Source organism: Nematolebias whitei, chromosome 6 (assembly GCF_014905685.2).
Source record: "Nematolebias whitei isolate Nwh7 chromosome 6, NemWhi1, whole genome shotgun sequence".
Taxonomy (NCBI): Eukaryota; Metazoa; Chordata; class Actinopteri; order Cyprinodontiformes; family Rivulidae; genus Nematolebias; species Nematolebias whitei.
Genome location: NC_056503.1, coordinates 35,880,551 through 35,902,097, shown reverse-complemented (window position 1 = coordinate 35,902,097; position 21,547 = coordinate 35,880,551). Strand labels below are relative to the sequence as shown.

Here is a 21,547-nt window from a genome sequence, read left to right as displayed (position 1 = left end):
TTTTCTGGTGACAGTCAGAACTATTGGTAGCTGTTCACATGATAAAGGAGGATTATCAGCCTAACAATTGGTCATTAAGACACAACTGGAAAACCTCTAAAGCAAGTCATCAAGGGGGCATCCTATCAGATGCCCAAACCACCTCCTCTTGTTGATGAGATGGAGCAGCATCTTAAATCTGAAACCCCCATGGATGATGGAGATCTTCAGCCTGTCTTTGAAGCTGAGCCAGGAAACCCTACAAAATCTCGTTTTGGCAGCTTGTATCCAAGGTCCTGTTCTATCGCTCATATATATATAACCTAAAGGAGATCACCATGTGCTCCAGCATCAACGTGTGACATGGAGGCTGCACAACTGCAGAAAGAAAAGCTTTGCAGTGAGTGGTGAAGGCTGCACAGAAGTCTGTTGGAGTCAGTCTCCCCAACATCACAGACATCTACACCTCCAGATGCAGGAAGAGGGCCACCTGCATCATGAAGCACCCCACTCACCCAGCACACACACTTTTTGCCCTGCTCCCCTCAGGAAGGAGGTTGAGAAGCATTAAGTGTAGAACCACTAGACTGAGAAACAGCTTCTACCCTGACGCTGTTAGACTCATGAATCTCTAACCAGAATAATCACTGTGAAGAATTACAGCATGTTGCTGCTGATCTGTTTCAATGTTGCTGCTGATCTGTTTCATGTTGCTGCTGATCTGTTTCATGTTGCTGCTGATCTGTTTCATGTTGCTGTGTTCATGCGTGCTCATCTGCTCACACAGGCTCATGTTCGTGCTGTATTGTTTTGTTTTTATGCTATTAGTGCTTAGCATATTTTTAGTTGATGTTTTTCTTAGTTCATATAGTAGATGTTATTGCTGTTTTTCTTTTACATTTTATTGTTGGATGTAACTGGGACCCTGTGAACACAATTTCATTTCAACACATGTACCACATGTGGTGCGAACGACAGTAAAGAACATCTGAATCTGAACCTGAAACTTCATAGCCACAGGTAAGGGTTGGAACATAGGTCAGTAAATCGAGAGCTTTGTCTTTCCAAATTCCCTCTGACGACGATTGTGGTTTCAACCTTTCAGCCAAACTGAGTGAGATGAGACAAAAGAAGAGGACCGTGCTGCAAGTGCATGGCAGGAGGCAGAAAGAAGGGTGATGTGTCTGATGCATCTTAGAAGATGCAAATGATCTCTGTACTGACAGAGTGAAAAATGAGCATCGCCCTTCAAATATTCCCAATCGATGAGTATTGAAAAGGTGAGAATTTCCCCAACGATGATTTCCATAATCTCTGAACAGTAAGCATTAAATCAGAACGGTGATCAAGTGAGGTTTTTAGAAGAACAGCTGGTGTTTTACAGAACGTGCTTGATCCGTTTCAGTTCGTCGTTAGGCCCCTCCTGCCGTTTATTATAATGTGGAAACACTTTGTTTCTGCTGATGTGTGCACACAACAAAATATTGTGGATTTACTGGACTCGTCAACTAAAGTCATCCCAACATGGATTATAATCCTCATGAAGCAAAAGGTTGTTGATAAAATCCACTGAAGACGATCCTTTTATAATCGACCACCATCCAAAGGCAGAGGCGGACGATAATGTTTTTCGTGTGTCGAAAACTGAAACGTGTAGAAAGTAATTCTTGAATATACATCGAAAGACGATGAACTTGCTGCCACAGCCACCTCATCTTTAAAAAAAAACACAAAAATGACTTCACCTCAGTTTAAAATGTGGTGTGGTAGTAGCTGAGCTACTGTAGCTGTCTGTTAACAAAATATTTCATCAACCACTGGATGGATTTTGATGAAACTATCAGGGAATTGTCGCTGGATGTTCTTCTACAAATGATTAATTTTTCAAGCCAACATATTTCAAAATGGCCGCCACAGCCAACTGAACCAGAAAATGTAAAAAAGGACTCTAAATCTGCCAATTTGATAGATAATGAGCTAAAATTTGGTGTGGTAGTAGCCGAGAGTTGTTCACAGCACATATTCTAAGTGCTGCTCCTTTTGTGTGAGATCTTTGCTTAAAACTTTAGCATTAACTGTTAAAGAGTTGGTCTGTTAGCAAAAAATCTCATGAACCACCAGATGGAACAGAATGAAACTTTCAGAAATGAATCACTGGATTTGCAGCTACATCTGATTACCTTTTTGTAATAAATCTAACTCAAGATGGCCACTACAGCCGATGATCATTAGAAAACAGAAAAATTGCTACAACTCAGTGAATTTTACAGATGTTGAGCTAAAATCTGACGTGGTAGTAGCTGAGAGTCATTCACAACGCTGACTGCAAGTTCTGCTCTCCTTACCCGTGTACTCTGGATCCACATGAGGAGGGTAGAAGCGGAAGTTGATGAAGAAGGGAATAGGCACTCCGAACTTGAACCACTCTACCACGTAGGGGGGCTGCTGGCCGTCCAGGGGAGGGGACACGTCACACCCCAGGATCACGCTCTCTCCGGCGCGTGCCGTCACAAACCGGGGCTCCTCTCTCACGCCGTGGGCACCTGAGAGGAGACAACTTTGATTAGCCCATGCGCAGAGTTACTGCGGACGAAGCAGAAACATCCCGCTGCCCTGAAAGTCCTTGAAGAGGAGTTCACAAACAATAATTAGGTGCCAAATAAACGTGATCAACGGCGCTAATCGATTGGAAATAAATTCTGCTAAAGGTCTGCTGCGCTGTAATCGGAGTCAGCAGTCTGTGTGGCTCCTGAGCACACGGGTAAAACCTCTCACTTTCATCAGCTCCCCCCCTCGTCTCATCGTCCTATCGTCATCTGTCACCTGCATCTGTCGGTGAGTATTTGTACCATACTGTATGCTGAACGAGCTGCCAAGAGCTTCCATTGATCATCGCTGGCTGCTGCTCAGAGGAGCTTTACTACGAGCACCGCCACAGGCTTGGCGTGTCGCCACGAACGCCCTGGCAGGCTGAGGAGCGTTGACCCATCAGACGACTCAAAGGTCGGCGTACCTGCCTCAGCAGAACGCTCACTCTGGGAATGGATTTTCTCCAGCTGCCACCCACCCCACGCCGGCTGGATGTTCGCCGTCAGAACGAGCGTGACTGCCGGCCCTCGCCCAGAGCTGGGGAGGGGAGATCGCTTCAAGGATCAAGAGACATGCTGACGGTTCTCTCCAGAGGGCCAGCACCTGAATAACTAAGCGCTTTCATTAGCAGCATCATTTGCATTGTCAGGGCAGATTTTTGAAAGCGTGCAGGGTGATACAGGGACTGTTGGAAAAAAGATCCTCGAACACGGTTCACGGTATTGTGTAAAAGTGAGATGCTTGACGAGCAACACTGAAATTAAACCCCAAATATTTTCATCCTGTTTTCTGTCTGAGAAACGAAGGTTAAGCTCCGCCCCCTGCAGACCATATGCACCACTTGGTGATTGTGTTGACCAGTTTAATCTGCATTATCCTGTGACACAGTTAATCCACTTTATTCATTTCAGCCAGCACAGATTCTGGATTCAAACACAGCGGATTAAATCAAACAGCACTTTTTTTTTTTTTAATGGTCTGTGAATCTGTGTTGAGTCTCAGAGCTGTGAGCTCGAAGAAGCAACAAGAATTGCGTTAAATATTTGGGCATGGCTCAGAAAACCACGATCATGGGTTCTCAGATTTTATACACAAAGGCCCAAATGTAGTTTCTAGATAAAGTCAAAGAACAACTAGGCCTGTTGCGGTAAACAATAAACCAATTAATCGCATGATAAATGAAAATTATCGACCTCATTTTCATTTTATCGGCTTTATCGTTTCTTTGTGTCTCTCTCGTTCTACTGAAGACACTGGATGACAAAAGGCTCAACTCTGATGTTCTTCACTGACCTTTCTCTTTTCTCTTTAAAATCTGTTTTGACCGTCCAAAATCACTTTTTTTGGATCGTTAAAAGCAGCTAAACTGAGAAGCTAAGCTACGAGCTAAGCTAACAGGCTGACCTCGGGGGAATAAACCTCTGTCTTGTTGAGCTCCAAAATTCACGGTTGAAACCCGTGCCTTCATGTAAAAAGTTGTTTTTCTCTGCAAAAAGAAGCTGGGAACTTGTTTACGGATTTTTTATTAAAAGCTTTGTATGACAAATGCTATGCTAAAGAGCTCAAACCACAACAAGCGTCCATCATTTTGAGAACCGAAAAACAGGAAGGAGAGAGAGCCCATGTCACGTCAAGGGGCCTCCCTCCCATTTTTCTGAAAGAGACACGCTGCTCGCTCCCTCACTATCCATCCTTTGGTTCAAACAGTCTAATACTGCCATCTGGTGGTCAAAAAAGGTACTACATACAAAAATTGGCCAACATTTCTTTTTAAATTTGACAATTGCTAATTATTGTCGAATTTCAAACTATTTTATCGTTTATCGCAATAATTTCTGAGACAATTAATCGCCCAAAAAAATTTATCATGACAGGCCTAAGAACAACTAGAAATAAGAAACCCCTTTCTTTATTTAATTTGCTTACAAATTACAAGCTGAACAAGTGGCATTCTAATTTTTGATAGTAAAGTTTAATGTGCGCTGAGGAACTTTACTTTTCACATCTCAACAAGAAAAAAAGTCACTGTTTTCATGCAAAAGTAAACATAATAAAGGCAAAAAGACACTGTACCATGAAAATGGTTGAGGTGCAACTTACAAACGACCTGAAATACGTCTACGTCTAATGCGCTGCCTAAACCTCGGAACAAACAACGTCAGACAAAATAACGGAACTAAATGTTTGTTTGTCAAGGTTCCCGTTCTTTTCGTTGAACGTTCAGATAACACCATGGTGACCTGACGTAACACTTTATTCTCTGCTGCCTTAGTTTCTGACAATGAACGACCAAAGGCAAAGCTGCAAACTGTTTCGGCTGCCACGGTGGGCACTAAGCAGCTATGACGTGGATGGAGGCGGCCAACTAAATCATGTGCAAGACCTACAATAGAGTTTTGCAACCCCAAGAAAGCTGACCAAGCAAAACACAGCCGTGTTGGCTCGCTGGTCATAAACACATAGAGAGTCTGCTTATTTTGTCACAATTATGAGTTGCCAACTAGTTTCCAACAGCTGCAGATCAGATCAGCTAACACAAGCTACCTCCATCGCTCGCCTTACACGCTCTCTTTTTCTCTGTAGGTACTCTTAAAGCAGCCACATCATTCCTCATCGCATTTCTATTTATTAACCGGTATTTTAGTAATCTTTTTTTGGAACCAGGCAAATCCCATTGAGATCACAGATCTCTTTTGCAAAGGAGGTCTGGGCCTGAACATAGCCTGAACTTGTCTGTTTTTGGCTGTAGGAGGAAACCGGAGTACATGGAGAAAACCCACGCAAACACGAGAACATGCAAACTCCACACAGAAAGACCACAGGTCCAAACCTACAATTAATTGGTTATTAAACAGGTGTTTACCAATAAAAACCAACATATATTAATTACAGTGCATCTCCTTTGGAAACTAGATTGTAGCTCAGTAACATTCTTTTATTTAAACCTTAATTTAAAATGGACCACATCAGTGTCCAACATTTTTTGTTGAAAAAGAAAAACAAATAGATTAATTGTCAATTAGAGTTGTTAAAATGATTACCATCCATTCATCCATCCAACCATCACCCATCTATCAAACCAACCATCCATTCATCACCCATCCATCAAACCATCTATCCACCAAACCATCCATCCATCCATCCATCCATCCATTCTTCCATATACCCATCCATCATTCAATTCAATTCAGTTTATTTATATACACCAAATCACAACAGAAGTTGTCTCAGGGCACTGAGACATCATCCATTTATGAAACCAGCTATCCATCCATTCATCCATCCATCCATCCATCAAACCAACCATCCATCATACTATCCATCTATCAAACCAACTATCCATCAAACCATCCATCCATCCATCAAACCATCCATCCATCAAACCATTTATCCATCAAACAACCATCTGTCCATTCATTCTTCCATCCACCCATCCATCATCCATCTATAAAACCAACTATCCATCCATTCATCCATCCATCAAACCAACCATCCATCAAACCATCCACACATCCATCCATCCATCCATCAAACCATTTATCCATCAAGCCAAATATCCATCCATCGATTCTTCCATCCACCCATCCATCATCCATCTATGAAACCAACTATCCATCCATCCATCATCAATCTATCAAACAAGCCATCCATTATCAATCAAACCAACGATTCATCCATCCATCCATCCTTCCATCAAACCAATCATCCATCCATCCATCATCCATCTATGAAACCAAATATCCATCCATCCATTCTTCCATCCAACCATTCATTATCCATCTTTGAAACCAACCATCCATCCATCCATCCATCCACCCATCCATCATCCATCTATCAAACAAGACACCACCCATCCATCAAACCAACCATTTATCCATCTATCTATCCATCCATACATCCATCAAACCAACCATTCAACCATCTATCAAACCAACCATCCATCCATCCATGATCTAGCCTTTCATTCATGAATCCAACTATTTATCTATTCATCCATCCATTTTTCATCCATCCATCATCCATTCACCAAGCCAACCAGTCATCCATCCATCAAATCAACCATCCAACCAACCATCAAACCATCCATCCATCTATCCATCCAACCATCATCTATCTATCAAGCTAACCATCCACTCATCCAAATCCAATCAAGCTAATCATCCATACATCCATGATCTATCCATTCATTCATGAAGCCAACTATTCATCTATTCATCCATCCATTAATCAGCCATCCATCATCCATCCATCAAGCCAACCATCCATCCATTAATACATCCATCATCTATCTACAAAGTATCAAACTAACCATCTACTCATCCATCCATCTATCAAACCAACCATCCATCTACCCATCCATCAATCAAACCAATCATTCATATATCCATGATCTATCCATTCATTCATGAAGCCAACTGTTCATCTATTCATCCATCCATTTATCATCCATCCATCCATCCATCATCCATTCATCAAGCCAACCATTTATCCATACATTCATCTGCCCATCCATCTGTCCATCCATCCTTCTGTTCATTTATCCATTTGCTGCCTCCTTCTTATCAGTGGGTTAGGTCATGGAGGCAACAGGTCCAGAAGGGAAATCCAGGCATCCCTCTCCTCAGAGACACTCTTCATCTCCTACTGAGGGATCCTAAGGAGTTCCATGGCAAGAGAGGAAATATAATCCCTCCAAAGTGTTCTAGGTCTTCTCCCAGGGAGATGTACTTAGACAACTTCCAAAGGCATCAAGGAAGTATCTAAATCAGAGCATCAAACCATTTTATAAAGTTTTCACCACAAGACTCCTTTCAGTGCAGAGCAGCAGCAGCTCTAGTATGACCTCCCTTGAGATGAAAGAGCTCTTCACCTTATCCAGCATCTCATTATTTCCATTATGATCTCTACCTGATGATCACAGGTGAGAAGGCCTTTTGGCTCAGCATCTTCTTCACCTTGACACACTAGAACAACACCTGAATTAATGAGGACGAGGCCCCAATCTGTTAATCCATCTCCCGCTCCATTCTAACAAATCTCAGGAACAAGACTTCCAAATAACTGAACTCTTCCATCTTATTTAAATTATCAACCTGTAATTTTTATGCACCAAATCTTTACAAACAAAAATAATAATCTAGTCTTCCACTTGCAAATTAAAGATCTCAGTAACGATTCACCTTTTGAAGCAGCAGCTGCTAATGTAAAGAAAAATCTTTCACTGAGCAAACATTTAGTGGCGTTTTTCAAAATACAAGCTTTTGGGGTTTTAAACTGTTGGTCAAATCTTTTCCTGGCTGTCTTGAGGAAACTCATTTGCGCTTCTGATCATTACTCTTTCGTTTTAACTTTTGGGGTATAAGACTTTAAGATAATCTATGGCCTCCAGAGGAGCAGAGAGCAGCACACACTGAGCACACTGTTTGGTTAAAGTAAGTCGAGTCACTTGACATGAAGCAAAGGATCAGGCCAGTGGTCCTCCTGAGTGCATGTCACTGAAATCCATTGTGCTCTCTGCAGAGGGTTCGGGTTGCTCAAGTTTAGCAGCTCATGTTTCCAGCTGATAATATTTCTGGATGCTTACGGCAAAGGAAACATGCCTAGGACACAGAACACACTTGGAATGATAAAATAGGGTGAGCTAATAGTGTCCACCTCTTTTACGGGATCTTCATGATGAACACCGGCTAAGTCACTGCTTCTCATTTCCTTAATGGAGACACGCTGACCTGCTAGGTTTTATAGGAGCTCATTCAGGGGGAAGAATATTTATGTGCTCAACAAGTCATAAACACAACACAAAGCTTCCTGCTCAAAATCTTAAAAAAAAAAAATATATATATATATATATATATATATATATATATATATATATATCAAAACAACCCAAAAAAAATTTCCTGTGTGAATATACGAAAGGAATCAGAGTTAGGAGATGGCTGCAAACTTGTGATTGCTGAAGGTGAAGAATAAATAAAAACCTTTTCAAATCTGTTGAGTAAGATCTGCATAAATCAAACTCCTAATAAATCCTGAAGACCTGTTTGTTTTATGAAGCTATCCCCGTCGTTTAGAAGATTTACTGCAGCGATCATGAATTCTTGGAGGGCAACAATTCACCTGGTGGATAAATCACCTGAAGTCCAAACAGCACAGGAAGTAAGAGCTCACTGTTTCACGTGTTAAACAAGCAAGATGTCACCCACTGCTGAGGGATCTGAATACAGAATGTTTGTTTTCCAGATAAGTGTTTTTTTATGGATTGAAATGGAACAGGGAATGCAAATAGTCAAGTCAAGGTTCTTTGTCATTCGCATCACATGTGGTACATGAAATGAAACGAAATTGTGTACACAGGGTCCCAGTTAGGCCTGTCACGATAACAAATTTTGCTGGGCGATTAATTGTCTCAAAAATTATAAACGATAATATTGTTTGAAATTTGACAATAATTAGTAATTATTGTCAAATTTAAGAAGAAATGTTTAATTTGTTTTGCATGTAGTACCTTTTTTGACCACTCGGTGGCAGTATAAGATTGATTGAACCGAAGGATGGATAGTGAGGGAGCAAGCAGCATGTCTCTTAAGAAAAATGGGAGGGAGGCCCCTTGACGTGACATGGGCTGTCTCTCTTCGGTTCTCAAAATGGTGGATGCTTGGTGTTGTTTGAGCTCTTTAGCATAGCATTTTTCACACAAAGCTTTTAATAAAAAATTTAAAACATAGTAAACAAGTTCTCAGCTTCGTTTTGCAGAGAAAAACAACTTTTTACACAAAGGCACGGGTTTCAACCGTGAATTTTGGAGCTTCAACAAGACGGAGGGTTTTTTCCCCGAGGTCGGCCTGTTAGCTTAGCTCGTAGCTTAACTTCTCAGCTTAGCTGTTTTTAACAATCCAAAAACACAATTATGGACAGTTTAAACAGATGTTAAAGAAAAGAGAAAGGGAGGGGTCAGTGAAGAGCACCAGAGTTGAGCCTTTTGTCATCCAGTGTTTTCAATAGAAAGAGAAAGACACAAAGAAATGCTAAAGCTGATAAATGAAAATGTGGTTGATAATTTTCATTTATCATGCGATTAACTGATTTATTGTTTATCGCGACAGGCCTAGTCCCCGTTACATCCAACAATATAAAAAAAAGTCAGTAAACCTGAAAAGTCAGTAAATCAACGTTAAAAAAGTACAGTAAACCTTAACGTTTCTGGTGCCTGATATTCAAGCCAAGTTACGCTGTGTATAAGAAGAGAAGTGTTTTTTTTTCTTGTTCATGCTAGTGCAGTGACAAATCCTGACGAGTGAAGGGAACTATTTTATCCACCAATGGCAGAGCCAGGGGGTGGCCAAAGGTGGGCTTGACCACCATATATTAATCTTCGGCCACCCCAAGGATCCCCCCAATTATTTGAGGAAACTATACTTTTAAGCTTTTTTTTTTTCTTTTGGCTGCTCCCTGCTTCAGGGGTCGCCACAGTGAACTAAGTCGCATGAAGACTTGGCAATTGTTTTTACACCGGATGCCTTTGATGCAACCACAGACCACCGAGCTACCACAGCCCTCTATGTGGAGCAGAGAGCTGCTATCTAGGGCACCCGGGGAAGAAGATGGTGGGAGTTAAGGGCCTTGCTCAAGGGTCCAGAATGGGGCAAATGAGGGTGGAGGCAGGTGTGGGTACTTCACTTTTCCCACCCACATTTTTGATGTTGTCGGTACCGGGAGTTGACCCAGCGATCTTCCAATCACTGGCCCACCTTCTCTAACTCTGTGCCACCACTCCCACTTTTAAGCTAAATGAAAACTAGAAAAGTATAGTTTCCTCAAATAATTGGGGTGGCCGGTCTATATAGTGGTTGCCATCTTGGATTTTGACTAGCAACCCAATTTTCAATAGTGACCTTTTTATGTCTAGGTGCAGTCACACACGTAAATGGAAGTCAGCACATTGCTTGTTTTTGCAGTTATCAGTTTACAAGAAGGATGGATAGATGAATGGTATTTCCAAGCTCCCTGTTTTCTCCTCGAAGGAGGACAAGCATCAATCAAGTGAAGTGGTTGTGTTTGTGAGTATGCATTTATTACATAATTGTCCATTTCGACTGATTTAGTTATAAACTGACAAAATCAAGTAAAAAAAAACTCTGAGGAAATGAAAAACTGTGTTTTCTTTGTAACAAAACCAGACGGTTCGGTTCAGTATCTCACATTGTCTTGCCTCTTTATATAGAAAAAAGTAATTTGGCTCGGCCTCAAATCACAAATGTCACAGGTCTAATCTAAATCGTTCAGACTGACTCATTTTAAAGCACAAATACGTAAAGATTTTAGATTTTCAGCACAGAAGTAAAAGCTATAGGTCAGAATTTGAATATAAGCAGAAGTCAAGCTTCTTTTTCCACTTGGTATTCTGAAACACTTATGTAGAAAAAAAAAGTCACGGTTTCAGTCTAATTGTGAAAAATATGCAAATTCTTACAAAAATGCTGTAAAAATAGACCAATTATGCTCAGAACAAATACAGTAAGTAACAGCTGAACCCCATGATTAGATCCATGTTCTCTACAGATAATTAAATCATTTAGCAGATTTCGGTGAAGTTCATCAACATTAACAATCTCATAAATAAATTAACAAAACTAACATTTCTTAAAGGAATGCACGTCACCTGCCACATTGCATGCTCAAGTTTCAAACAAATACCTTGCGTAAACTGATAGCCCTCTCAGTCTGTGTTAAGAGTGACCTTCAGCTACTACCACACCAAATTTTATCTCAATATCTGCTACACTAGCTATGTTTACATGCGCACATTTTTTTGACCGGATTGAAATGTTTTCAGATTAAATAATTCAAATGTATCGTTTACATGGGCACAATCTGATCATGATGAGCATTTACATGCAGTGGGCTTTGATTCTGAACAGAAGTACTGATGTGCGCAGAGTGGTAAACGCTCCTTAAAAAAAAAAACACACAGAAGAAGTTCTACTTCCGGTTTACTTCCGGGATGAACATAAACAAACCTGACCCGCGACAGGTTTTAATGACGGTGGAGACGTTGCTGCACTCCCTGACTGAGCTACAGGTAATACAGATCATTTTGAGCTCTTTCAAAGTTTCTAGTAGAAATGTTGTGTCGCTCACCGAAAAGTTTTGATTCCCCGACATGCTAATATTATTAGCATTAGCCAGGCGGAAATGACATAGGTCGCACATGCGCAGTCAGGTCAGTTCTTCACGAGCAGAAAAAACAAACAGATCAAGCGTGTACATGCGCACCGTTCGGGTTATGAATCAGCGTAAACCCCCCTTTTCATTCTGATCACAAATTATTTCGGATCGCGTTGAATAAACAAAAAAATAACCCGAACGGGGCGTTTACATGACGCGTTTTTATTCCGAACGGCCGATTGATCCGATTACTTATGTCCATGTAAACATAGCTACTGACTGAGTTGTAGCCTCTTTTTGTGTTTTCTAAGATAATCTTGGTGGCCATATTGACTCAAGTAGGTAGTCAGATGTAGATGTTTATCCAGCAATTACTTTCTAGTGCTTCTTGCTTGTGCAAAAAACATTTTAGCTAAAAACCTGTTGGAGCCTGACGACCTTAACCCAGAAAACAGGGTCTAAACAGTTCCAGGTCTAATTAGCGTGAATTGTTGTTCTTGTCTCCAAACATCATATTCTATCCAAGTCTCAGTGATCCAAGAAGACACAACCCTCACCCCCAAGCTGCGGTGATCAATTAATTAAAACTGTAAAAATCAGACAAATAAGTACCTTTCATGGCTTGGATAAAAACACTCCATACTCCAAGAAAAGCGTGGTTGTAACATTTGAAGCAAAAGGAGTCAAGAAATGAGAATTCCCAAAAATGGCCAGGCTTTTCATCTCATCGCCTTTCACGCCAGAGTTTTACTGTCGCAAGACACCCCAGGCCAGGACTTTAGATGCCTTCAGGCCGCCTTGGTGGGACTTTTGGAAGAACCGAGGCCACAAAGGGGGTTAAAGCTAACCCACCCATGATGCTCCTTTGTACCACAAAAGGAAGTAACATCAGAGCTGAAACAGTTGACGTAAAAAAAACTTTGTGGCTCAGTAATGTGATGAAGTGATGGCGTATGGTTTGTGTGTTTGTTGCACGATTAAACAACAACAAATAGATTTATATATATTAGCGAGGGAAGATCGACGACGCACAGCAACTTTGTATTTAGCTTTAAAAAATAGTTTTCCACAAAGAGGATCATTAAACTGAGTTAATGCATCATGTTTTGAAAACAATGCGAGGCGGACGTCCGACACACATTTAATCCTTATAATATAATAATTATTGTAAAGCACTTTGGTCAGCTGTGGTTGTTTATATGTGCTATATAAATAAACTTTGACTTGACTAATCCTGTGTACTCCACGTCACATGTTGCTCCCCGCCTCTTTTGGTTCCAAGACGTTCACTTCATTCCTGAAAGCTCACGTCTGTGCGGGACGTGGCCGGCTCCATCGGTGATTTATGAAAGACCAGGGGCAGCCATGGACAGAACCGTTTCAGGAAAGAGCCTTTAGATTCAGATAGTCTTTTGTTGAGAAATGACTGTCGTGTCAATTTCACTGAAACCTAAAAAAAAAGCTATATATGCAACCTCATGCTACATGGGGATAGCTCGCATTGTCTGTTAGCTGTAAGAGTATGTGTTGTGAATTACTGTCAGCTACTACCACACCCAGTTTTACCTCGGTATCTGAAAAATGTACTCACGTATAGCCGCTTTTTGTGTAACATCAATAACCACGGTTTTGTTCATGAGTGAGGGAAGAATGGAGCGTGAAATTGACAGACGGTGCAGCGTCTGCAGTATTGCAGACTCTGTGCTGGTCCATTGTGGTGAAGAGGGAGCTAAGCTGTACGGCGAAGCTCTCTGTTTACCGGTCGGTCTATGTTCCTACCCTCATATGGTTACTCATTCAACCTTTATTTAGACAGGAATCCCATTTAGCCCCGAGGACTCATTTACAAGAGAGACCTGATTTCAACAAAGAATGATGACAACAATGGACAACAGCAACAACAATAGACAGTTGTAAAAAAGGCATACAGATTTTTTTTTTTACAAATAAGATGGCTAAAAAAAAAAAAGTAACAAAAAAACAGCTAGATTCTAAGGCGAATGTAGAAAACTAAAAACAGGGACATGTCTGCATTGGTCCCTGCCAGGAGTCCAACAGATTCTTAAAGACACTTAGAGAGGTTGAGGTTGAGAGTTTCAGATCTTTTTGTAAGATATTTCAGGAAACAGGAGCGGAGTAGGAGAAGACCCTTTTGCCTAGTTCAGTCCTCACTGAGGGAACACTGCAGGTAATAATGTCCTGAGAGCGCACGCTGTAGCTGCACTCACGTAGAGACATGTAGGAGGAGATGTATGAAGGCAGCAGACCAAGAAGTGATTTAAAGATAAAATGTACCAGTTATGAGCTCTGGGTAGTGACCGAAAGAATGAAATTGTGGATACAAGTGGTTGAAACGAGTTTCCTCCTCAGGGTAGTTGGACTCTCACTTAGAGACAGGGTGAGAAGTTCAGTTATCCAGGAGAGACTCGGAGTAGAACGGCTGCTCCTCCACATCAAGTGGAGCCAGCTGAGGTGGTTCGGGCATCTAGTTAGGATGCTTCCTGTGTGCCTCCCTAGAGAGGTGCTTCAGGTATGTCCGACTGGGCGGAGACCACGGGGAAGACCCAGGACACGCTGGAGAAACTATGTCTCGGTTGGACTGGGAACGCCTTGGAATCCTCCCAAACGAGGTGGAAGAGCTGGCTGTTGGCTGTGGAAGGAGATGTCTGGGCCTTGCTGCTCAAGCTGCTGCCCCCACGACCCGACTTTGGAACAAGCGGAAGATAATGGATGGATCAATTAACCAAACCTGAATACTCGTTGTTAATCAAGATGGTGGCCATCTTAAAACAAGCTGATTCCAAAGGTTCATCAGTCATAGATGTACATCCTGTCATTATTTTCTATAAGTTTCATTAAAATATGCTCCTTGTATATTTTGTGAATGGCTCAAACCAATGAACACAAGTGTACACACAGACACGGGCAAAAATATCATCCCTCTACCTTCATCTATGGCGATGGGCGATGGTGATAAAGAATCATGAAATATTAACATATTAACACAGGGGCGGCTGTGGCTGAGTAGTTAGAGCAGTCGTCCTCCAATACAAGAGTTGTTAGTTCAATTCCACCAGCAGTCACATGGCAAAGTGTCCTTGGGCAAGACATTGAACCCCCCCATTGCCTACGATGTGTGTCCCATCGGTGTATGAATATTCTGAAGCACCCATTAGTCTTTGTATAGTAGAGTGCTGTATGAATGGGTAAATGAGGACACAGAGCTTTGAGTGTCTTGATAAGATAGAAAGGAGATATACAAGTATAGTCCATATTGTGATTCATGTGAAGAACACACTCACTAATTTAAAGATGTCTGACCCACTCACACCACAGCAAGATTTCACAGAGGAGCCACACAAATCAGCCATCAAATCCACGTTAGAGATGAAATAAACTGCAACAAACGCATCGCTGAAATTAAACTTTAGCTAATGAAGCCCTCATGCTTGTCTGGTCACGTTCTGGGTGCTCATGGCCTTAGGTACATTTCAGGACTTTAACAAACAGCAAAACATCTGTTTATTGACAAAGCGCTTGTAGCCATTTTTGTAACAACTTTGCTTTTTCTCACAAAGTCTTTAAAGGTAATATTTATTCATACTCAGGCTAATCTGTTTCGTTACAGATTCTGTGAGCAAGAAACAAAGGTTTTAACTGTTAAACACAAAAAGAAGATATAAACAATCCACACTAAATGAAGACACATGTTTAAGGTCAGTCAGCAGAAAAGCACAAGAAGTAAATCTGCGAGAGAGTTCTGCTTTTTTGTCACAATGGCTTAAAACGGTTCTTTGCATAAAAATCACACTACACTGTGCTTCCAACAATAACTGACTTTACACCGTAAATACGCTTCTTACAGGTGATTTTAGTGCAGTAAATAGACAAAGCTAGAAAATAATCAGCAGTATTAGGATTTTTGAAAACGGAGGAAGCTCAGCGAGAGTTACGGATGAGCAGGAGTTGTTTTTCTTTCTTTGTTCCTGTGAATTAAACAATATTTCACAGAGACAAAGTAAAATCTAATATTTGGCTCGAGCTTGGATCTGACTCTGAGCACGAACGAGAATCTCTTTTGTGCTCACTGCTTGGGTGGAGGTTTGTAGAGGTTACATCAGAAGCTAAAAGCAGTGTGTGTGTGTGTGTGTGTGTGCGTGTGTGTTGTGGTGACAACCAGCACTTTGTGCTGGACAAAGCTCCTGATGTGGAGGATGTAACAGAATCTAGACTGGACAGAGGCTGCAGAGACAATCTGAAGGACGTGCAGCCACTGGGCTGGACGGACCTCTGACAGGGCGGTAATTGAATGCCAGCCTGCATGTGCTGAAGGTCATATCAGAGAACGGCCGGTGTGTGTGTGGTGGTGGTGGGGGGGGGGGGGAGATGTGTGTGTGATAATATGGGCATGTAAAAATCAAAGCAAGCGCTGACTAAAATAAATAAAACTAGAGAAATTGCATTTCACAAACACCGCTGGATGCAGTGTGAATGCTTATTGCAGAAGAACTTGCTGAAAAACAGCAGAAATTAGCTAAAACATGCTGAAATGTAGCCAAAATGGAAGAGCATAAGAAAGCAGAAAGAACACATATTTGCTGAAATGGGTTTAAATAAGCAGAAATTAGCAGAAAAAAAATTGTAAAGTAGCTAAAACAGCTGAAATTAGCAAAAAAAAAAAAAAGACTGAAAAATAGATGAAAGGCAGAAATAAGCGCTTAAACTACCATAAGGAAGTGGAAAGAGCTATTGAGCTAAAAAATAGCAAAAAAACAGTTAAATAGTAACTGAAATAGCTGAAACTAGCATAATTAAACTGAAAGGAGCATAAAAAGCTGAAATTAACAGAGAAAAGTTTGTTAGGCTGAAAATAGCAGAAATTATCATGAAAAACATGAATTTGTCTGAAAACAGATGAAAATAGCTAAAATATGCTAAAAATGTAGCTGAAAAGGTAGATTGAGCTTAAATTAGCAGAAGCAGAAAGAACACGTTTGCCCAATTAGGCTGAAAGAAGCCGAAATGAGGAGAAAAAAAGGGCAAATTATATGAAAACAGCTGAAATTAAAAAAATGACGAATAGTAGCTAAAAAAAAGGGCAGAAAAATGCTTAAATTACCAATAAGGAAGTGGAGAGAGCATATGTTTGCTGAATTAGGCTGAAAAAAGTTTAAATGCATGCAAAAAATGTGGAATAAGCTGAAAAGGCTAAAATTAGCATAAAACAGTTGAATAGTAGCTGAACTAGCAGAAAAAGCTGAAAGGAGCATAACAAGATGAAACTGGCAGAAAGAAGTTAGAAGAAGCAAAAAATGTTGTAGTTAGCAGAAAGAACCCGAAAGGAGCATAAAACAGCTGAAAAAACAGCTGAAAGTAGCTGAAAAAGTTAAAATTTGCAAAAGGAAGCTGAAAGTAGTTGAACCAGAACAAAATGTGAAAGGAGCATTAAAAGGTTGTAAACAGATCACAAAAAATAGCAGAAAATGCTAATTATCTCAAAAAGCTAAATTTGCACCTATACCAAAAGTCAAAGCAGGATTGTCCTGAAAGAGCTGAACATTTGGATACATGATTTGTTGAAATAGCACAAAAATTGTGGAATGAGAAAGATGCTGAAAAACATACAGAAGAAAATTGGATCACAATAGAGCGAATGTTTCATAAACATTCACACAATTAATTCATGGTTAGAGTTTCCTTTACACTTCTTTGTGTTCAGATTGTTTAGCTTCTAGTTCCAACCAGCTAAAAGAGGACATAAAACTTGTATCCATAAATACTGTGTCAAAATATTTACAAAAATGGCTGCAACTCAGTCCATTTTACAGGTGCTGACTTAAACTTGGGTACGGTAGTAGCTGAGACTGATCCCAAAACATATTCTGAGTGTTAACAGATGGAGAAAACTCTTTGTTTAAAATTGTTAGCAAAATATGTTATGAACTACTGGACAGATTGTAGTAAAATCATCAGCAAACAATCAGTTGGAAAACACCTACAGCTGAATAGCTTTAGGAGCCAACTTAATTCAAGATGGCTGCCACAGCCAACTAATTTGAATGACTATAATTTAATCAATTTAGCAGATTTCTTGCTAAATTTTGTCAGCTAACAGTCATTGACAACACGTGCTCCAAGTGTTCTCATTTGCACAAGACCTCTGCTTAAAACAACAACAACAAAGGTTTGTAAGCTCTATCATCCAAGTAGATAACAACAAAAAAAAGGTTAAATCTCGGCTTAAAACATCAACATTAACAATTTAAGTGAACCCTGCCTGTCTGTTAGCAAAATATCCCATGAACCACTGGGTAGCTTTGAATGAAACTTTCATAAATAAATCATTGGATGTGCAGCTAAAACTGATTAACTTTTGAAGTCGACTGTATTCAAGATGGCTGCCACAGCTGATCAACATTAGCCAACACAAAAAATGTCTACAACTCATTCAGTTTTACAGATACTGAGCTAAAATCCTGTGGTTGTAGCTCTGAGTCATTCCCAACACATACTTTGAGTGCGACGTCACAATATTACAAGAGATGTGGGTGTTATTCAAGTTTTGACCAGAATAGATACAACATTGTCATTTCTCCACTAAAGGTGGAGAAACCCTCCTGGTTACAGTCTTTACTTTTTGATCCTTTGTTTACAGTTTCTACCCTTAATACAGTTACATCTAAAAACAAATTAAATATTGTGAAAAAGTTGAATAATTTCAGAAAGTGAAACTAATATTACAAAGATTCATCACACAAAGAGTGAAATATATATATTTTTTTTCTTGGAATTTTGAAGATTATGGCTTAAAAATGATGAAAAATCAAAACTCAGTGTCTCAGAAAACTTGATTATTCTGATACAGTTCCATATTGGAAACTCATGCCCAGACAAGACATGAGCTACAGATGTCTCAGTCCTGAAGTGACGCCACTCCTGAACCAGAGACACCGTCAGAACCTGAGCTGAGGACTTCAGAAAACACAGTGGACCAGAACCAGCAGAGGACATGGCACCAAACCATCACTGACTGTGGAAACGTCACTCTGGACTTCAAGCATCGTGGGTTCTGGACCTCTCCACTCTTCCTCCAGATTCTGGGACCCTGATTTCTAAATGACATGAAGAATTCACTTTCATCAGAAAGGAGGACATTGGACCACTGAGCCACAGTCCGGTTCTGTTTCTCCTCAGCTCAGGTAAATGGTAAATGGACTGGATTTCTTTGCCTGGATTATTGAGCATGAACTTTGATGTCTTGAACCACTTCGGCTGTGGTTGCCTGGGAGGAGTCGATGGGGAGAGGACAGCCAAAGGCACAGAGGGCGCGCAAACACCGCTGGACGCTCGGCTGCCGGTGAAACCGAGAGCTGCGGGAGAGTCAAGGAACCCCCGCCGCCGCGGTTCAGACATTTTTAATGTTGCTGCGCGTAATATTTACGTGAGTTACAAATGCTTTGGCTGAGGGGTTTTATAGTAATTATACAAGGAGGTGTGCTGCGGCTACAACCGTTACTGGTGCCTTCACGTGGCTCGGATAATTACAGCTTCTAATGAGAGCGTTTATTCTGCATCAATAGGTCGTATTTAACCAGGTGAGCGAGAACAAGCTACTGCAGCAGACAACTAGCAGCTCAGACGTTCACAGAATACTGATGGACTCCAGACAGACGCTATACAAGAAGATGGGACTCTTTTTTTTAAATTCTATAAATATGAAGAAAGATATCTGAACTTCTGTAGGCGTAATATGTTGAGTCTTAACAGAAACCTGACAGCGAGGGGATAAATTCTACCAAATGTAGGTCAATAAGACTTCCTCTCCACTGACAGGATGGAAAAGCTTCTCCACTTTCCAGTTTGCTTCATCTTTTACTAAAGACTTAAACCTCGGTTAGACTTCAGTGTGTGAAAACTATCGGGGAACTCGAAGGTAAAATAAGAATAACATTAATCAAATGAAAACAAAAGGCTGACGTGGCAGCAAAGCTTGCACAGATGGAGGGAACAGCGTGAACGCCTTGACAGGACAATCCACAAACAGAGGAACAACGGGACGCAGAACTTATAAGGGACACTAACGAGGAGATACCGTACTTGCCGCTGAACAAGTCGCATCAGTCCAAAAATGTTTAATAAAGTGGAAAAAAAAACCATAAATACGTTGCTTCACCGTATAAGTTGCATCTATTATGTGTCACCGCTGACCACCCGGAAACATGGGCCGGTGTTGTGCCAAAAATCGATCAGCTGCCAAATGGCAGCCGTGGGAGCATGCACGGGAGAACTTTAACAAGAATTTAATTAAATTAACACTTAAAAACAATTATTTGTTTGCTCTGAAATATAGTAAAGGTGTGTCTCTGTCTAAGTCTTCCTTAATAAATGCACTTTGACGATCAAATAGGCTGCATTTCAAAAATCGATTTGAGGAAGTGGTAGTGCGCAGAGGGAGGACTCGCTGTGCATTTCGTCGAAATTTAACAAGATAACCGCCTAAAAACAATTATTTGTTTGCTCAACATTAGTGCGTCCCAGTTGAACTTTTCCTTAATAAATGCACTTTAATGGTTAAATCAGCTGCATTTCGCCGCTGATTTGACGTTTGCTCCAGGAGTTCTGGAGCGACACAAAGTTGCCTTGTATGGCAATCCAAGTGTGTCATTAATAGCCACTTTTACCTATTAATGGGACACTTGGTTTGCCATATTAGTCGAGGGCCCTCTAGTGGCTGAAAATGGTAGTGTTCAATATTTTCCATGTCAGAATGAATGAAATTGTCAGATCTCAGCCAAAAATTGGATTATAAATATGGAAAAAAAACGTATATTAGTTGCTTCGCTGTATAAGTTGCAGGACTTGGAATTTATGCAAAAAGATGTGACTTATACCGCGAAAAATACAGTAATCACAAACACCTGGGGAAGGACAACGAGGAACAGGTGGCAGAGGCAGGAGCTGATTACACGGGGGAAGAACACTGAGGAAGGCAGGAAACACAGAAGACGCCCAGATCCTCTCACACCTCTTGTTAATTGTTCATAACCTTTCTACAAAACGCCACTTCCTGAAGATCTGGCATATAAGTTTAAGTGACGCCGTGTTATTCCTTTAGTCTAATCTGCACATATGAAAAATCACAACACAGTTCTGGTTCATAACCTCACAGCTACACACCCTGTGAAGTTTATTTCCACGACTGAGGCTGCTTGTTTGGAGTTTGAATCACAGGTTCATCTTCCCAGCAGCTCACATCATTGTTCTGTGTGTTGGGATAAATGACTGCTGTCCTTATTGGAAACGGATAGAGTTATAAACATTATATCTACATAAAGGCACTAGAAACATCAAAGTTCATGCTCAGTAATCCAGGTAACAAATCCATTGAAGTTAAATCAGGTCCTCTGGATGAATTATTTGTGTTGAAACGTGTCGTCTTTCATCCAAAGGACTTCATCAGTCCGAGGAGCCACAACAAACTCAGTCCCATAAGCAGCACACTCGCATAGTGTCCCAACCAGTGACACGGTGGTGTCTGGAGTCCGCCCTCTCTCCTGTCAGATTATTGGGCATGAACGTTGATGTTCTGAACCACTATGACCATGGCTGCCTCAGAGTCGGAGTCAGAAACTATCTTATCATCAGCAAACTGGTAGGGACACTATGTGGGTGTGCTGCTTATGGGACTGAGTTTGTTGTGGCTCCTCGGACTGATGAAGTCCTTTGGATGAAAGACGACACGTTTCAACACAAAGAAACCGTCCAGAGGACCTGACTTAACTTTGTTGGATAAAGACGCTAGATTTTTATG

The 21,547-nt window shown here is 40.9% G+C and overlaps 1 protein-coding gene across 1 annotated transcript in view; it reads right to left on the bottom strand.

Annotated features, from left to right (window-relative positions):
• The window catches only part of igsf9ba (immunoglobulin superfamily, member 9Ba), a 111,150-nt gene that overhangs the window by 78,935 nt on the left and 10,668 nt on the right, over nt 1–21,547 (bottom strand). The window contains exon 2 of the mRNA XM_037677582.1: nt 2,325–2,522. Within this exon, the coding sequence (XP_037533510.1) occupies nt 2,325–2,522 (198 nt within the window). The remainder of the gene's footprint in view (nt 1–2,324; nt 2,523–21,547) is intronic.